The sequence below is a fragment of the Myotis davidii genome, unplaced genomic scaffold (genome assembly GCF_000327345.1).
Source record: "Myotis davidii unplaced genomic scaffold, ASM32734v1 scaffold937, whole genome shotgun sequence".
NCBI classification, from domain to species: domain Eukaryota; kingdom Metazoa; phylum Chordata; class Mammalia; order Chiroptera; family Vespertilionidae; genus Myotis; species Myotis davidii.
In genome coordinates this window covers 862480-865912 of record NW_006288252.1, presented here as the reverse complement: position 1 = coordinate 865912, position 3433 = coordinate 862480, and the positions used below count along the sequence as shown (strand labels likewise).

The 3433-nt window shown below is 64.3% G+C and overlaps 1 protein-coding gene across 1 annotated transcript in view; it reads left to right on the top strand.

Annotated features, from left to right (window-relative positions):
• Nucleotides 1-3433, top strand: part of ACOX3 (acyl-CoA oxidase 3, pristanoyl) — a 27654-nt gene that overhangs the window by 11320 nt on the left and 12901 nt on the right. The window contains exons 9-11 of the mRNA XM_015561560.1: nucleotides 1-131; nucleotides 1817-1939; nucleotides 2342-2462. Of these exons, the coding sequence (XP_015417046.1) occupies nucleotides 1-131; nucleotides 1817-1939; nucleotides 2342-2462 (375 nt within the window). The remainder of the gene's footprint in view (nucleotides 132-1816; nucleotides 1940-2341; nucleotides 2463-3433) is intronic.

Genomic DNA, 3433 nt, shown 5'->3' with positions numbered 1-3433 from the left:
TCTGCATCGTGGGCATGTGCGTGGTGAACCTGAAGCTGGCCGTGTGCATCGCCCTGCGCTTCTCCGCCACCCGGCGCCAGTTTGGACCGGCCGACGGGGAGGAGGTGCCGGTGCTCGAGTACCAGCTGCAGGTCAGCCTCCCTCCGGGTGTCGCTGGGTGTCACTGCGATCTCTGCCTCCAGGGAGCTGCCTTTTGCTTGCTGGGAGCTGAGCAAACCTGCGGGGGACGGTCCCAGAGCTGTGGGCGGGCGGTCACCACGGAGGGAGGGAGGCAGGCAGCAGGCGGGAGGCGAGGCCGGTGGTGAAAGGGCTTTAATGAAAGGGTCCGTGCGACACCCCAATAAGGAGGCAGGAGCGCCCTGGGAGGCTCCGGGGAGACAGGTGTGCCTGCGCCCCTGGGCAGCCTGCAGGCGTCGGCAGATGGCCTGCACGCCCAGGCGCTGGCCCGGCCATCCATCCACCCTTAGAAATGGCCCCCGTGTGCACGCCGTCTGCTGGGCGGCTCTCGGAGTAGCGGGAGGGACCCTCGTCCTGCAGGTCTGCAGAGCGGGCGGCCGACGGTCACCTGGGGAGGGGACACGCATGTTTTCATGTGAACAGCCTCCACTCCTCGGGGTCGGTCTTTTTTTGGGGGGGGCGAGGGAAGGAGGGAGAGAGGGAAATATTGATGTGAGAGAAACACACTGATTGGTTGCCTCCTGCACCTGCCTCCTCGGGGCGGGGGATCGAACCTGCAGCCCGCGTCGCTGCCCTGGACCTGGAATAGAACCCAGGACCCTCCGGGGCGCAGGCCGTCGCTCCAGCCCCTGAGCCGCACCCACCAGGGCTCATGCTGGTCTTCACAGCACCGCCCCCAGCTCACGGGTGGGCTGAGGACGGCAGGTGACTCCTGTCGGAGGTCGTAGCGAGGCCTGGCCCGGGCGTGGGCCGAGCCACACGTAGGCAGAGCGTGTTGAGTGAAGCCCCAGGAGCTGTGACTCTCACAGCTGGGCTCAGCGCTTCCTGCGCTGTGGCTGCGAGCGAGTGCCCGTGCCTGCTGTGGCCCCTTCCCCAGCACCCCAACCCTGCAGCCTCGCTCCCCTGCTGCTGTGGCCCCTTCCCCACCACCACTGCCTCGTGGCCCATGAGCTTGCCATGCATCGGCCCGCCTGGGCATCGAGTGGCTCAGTGGGTGAGAGCCTCCTTGAGCCACAGTGCTGGGCTCTCACCCAGGTCCGCGCCCACCGCTGTGTGCTCTCAGCCAGGCCCTGGACCTCTCTGTGCTCCGGTGCCTCATTTGTAAGCTGGTCACAGCCCCTCTTCCTGGTGGGTGTAAGGATTAGACCCATTGGTGCGGAAGCAGCAGGTGGCAGTGTCGGGCACGTGACCTTGGGCACCGACCGCGGTGGTGGGTGGTGGAGGCCTTTCCCGCTCCTCCCCAGGCCCTGCCACCCCGGGGCCCTGCATGTGCCCGGTGACCACGCCCGCCCCCTGCCTCCGAGGGCCTCTGGCTCTCTGTGAGCCTCAGTTCCCCCATCTCCCTCCTCGGCTCACGAAGCACCAGGCATCACGGGTCAGCCCCGCGCTCTGGGCATGGAGGCCGGTGTGCCGGCGTCACGGTAGGGGCAGCGGGGAGGGCGGGCGTGCGGGGATCCACACGGCTCCGCGGTGCCTGTGGGGGTGGTCGGGTGGAAGAAGAACCGTCGCGTGTCTCGGAAACACGGGAGGCGCGTGAGGGGGGCCAGGGGGCCGGCTCCCACGGCTCCGGTCTCAGGCCTCCTCCACACGCCCTGGGGCGCGGGTGGGAGGGGCTCACGCTGCCGGTGGCTCCCTGCAGCAGTGGCGCCTGCTCCCGTACCTGGCGGCGGCCTACGCCTTGGACCACTTCTCCAAGTCGCTCTTCTGGGACCTGATGGCGCTCCAGCAAGGCCTCCAGCGGGACGACCGGAGCGCCAGGCAGGTGAGAGGGACTCGCTTTTCTCCGCTTTTTAAAAAACTGCATATTTTTTATTGATCTCAGAGAGGAAGGGAGAGGGAGAGAGAGACACATCAATGATGAGGGAGAATCATCGATTGGCTGCCTCTTGCACGCCCCACACTGGGGATCGAGCCTGACCCCGGGGCATGTGCCCTGACCGGAATTGAACACTGACCTCCTGGTTCGTAGGTGGTGGATGCTCCACCACTGAGCCACGCCGGCCGGGATGAACCCCCTTTTTTCAAGCTGAGAGTGGGATTCTTTCTCCCGCTGAGGGGTGTGTTGGATTAACTGGAGGGACGTGTGCCGTGGACGCCCTGGCTGACCGGAACCCCTCCGCTGTCAGAGCCTCTGGTCACTGTGCCCTTTGCATTCCTCCTCAAGGCAGAGCTGGGACGTGAGATCCACGCCTTGGCGTCGGCCGGCAAGCCCCTGGCCTCGTGGACGGCCCAGCGGGGGATCCAGGAGTGCCGCGAGGCGTGCGGAGGACACGGCTACCTGGCCGGTAGGTTTTAGAGACGCGAGTGACCGTTTTCTGTCCTTACCCCTCCCCCTCGCTCCAGACCAGGGTCGGCACACTGTGGCCTCCCGGGCCAAACCTGCTACCCCCCCGTTTTTATGGCCGCCCCTTCCCGCTTTTCCCATGGCCGTGCTCACCCTGCATCGATGGCTCAGCGGTCCCAACAGAGCCTGAAACGGTCGCTGTCTGGCCCTTCGAAAGTTTGCCACCCCCCTGCCCTGGACGGTCCCCGTGTTCCGATGCCCAGTATTCCTGGAACATGGAACTCGGGCGGGGGGGATGTGGAGGACCCCGAGGGAGCTCCTACCCACCAGAGTGGGGAGGAGATCATCTCTTCGTTTGAATCATAACTTTCTGGTTAAGGACTTGGCAGTAAATCGACATCAACTTTTGTTCTGATGAAAAACTTTTAAACAGGAAAAGTAAGTTTTTAGTGGCCTTGGCTGTTGGTTGGTCAGCTGGTGTGTGGGTAAGAGAGTGGCAACCAATAGCCTGGGAGCCCGTCCTGGCTCTGCCACTCTAGCCTTGTCACCGTGAGCAAGCCACCTGCCCCTGCCGAGCCTCAGCGTTCTCCCCTGTGAAATGGGGGTGCAGATACGATCCCACAATGGAGGTTCTGGCACCGGCTAAGTGAATGAATGCACACAAAGCATTTGGCACAGTGTCGGGCGTCCAGGATGTGCTCTGAGGCTTTTATTGGCTGTTGTTACTTGAATTATCGGGATTACAGTCGCTATTACTTGCAGCTGGCCTGCCCAACTTCCTGTGTCCCCGCCTCGAGTGACTGGTGAAATCCCGGTCCCTCTGAGAAGGCCACGTGCACATCGAACAACAGACTGGCAGAGCCCTGACAGTTCAAACCTCCGACAGCGTCTCAGGCTCTGGCCGAGTCGGGCGCCCTGGGGCCGGCTGGGGATAAGTGTGCCTTCCCGCGGGCCGTCCCAGCTGCTTCTCGA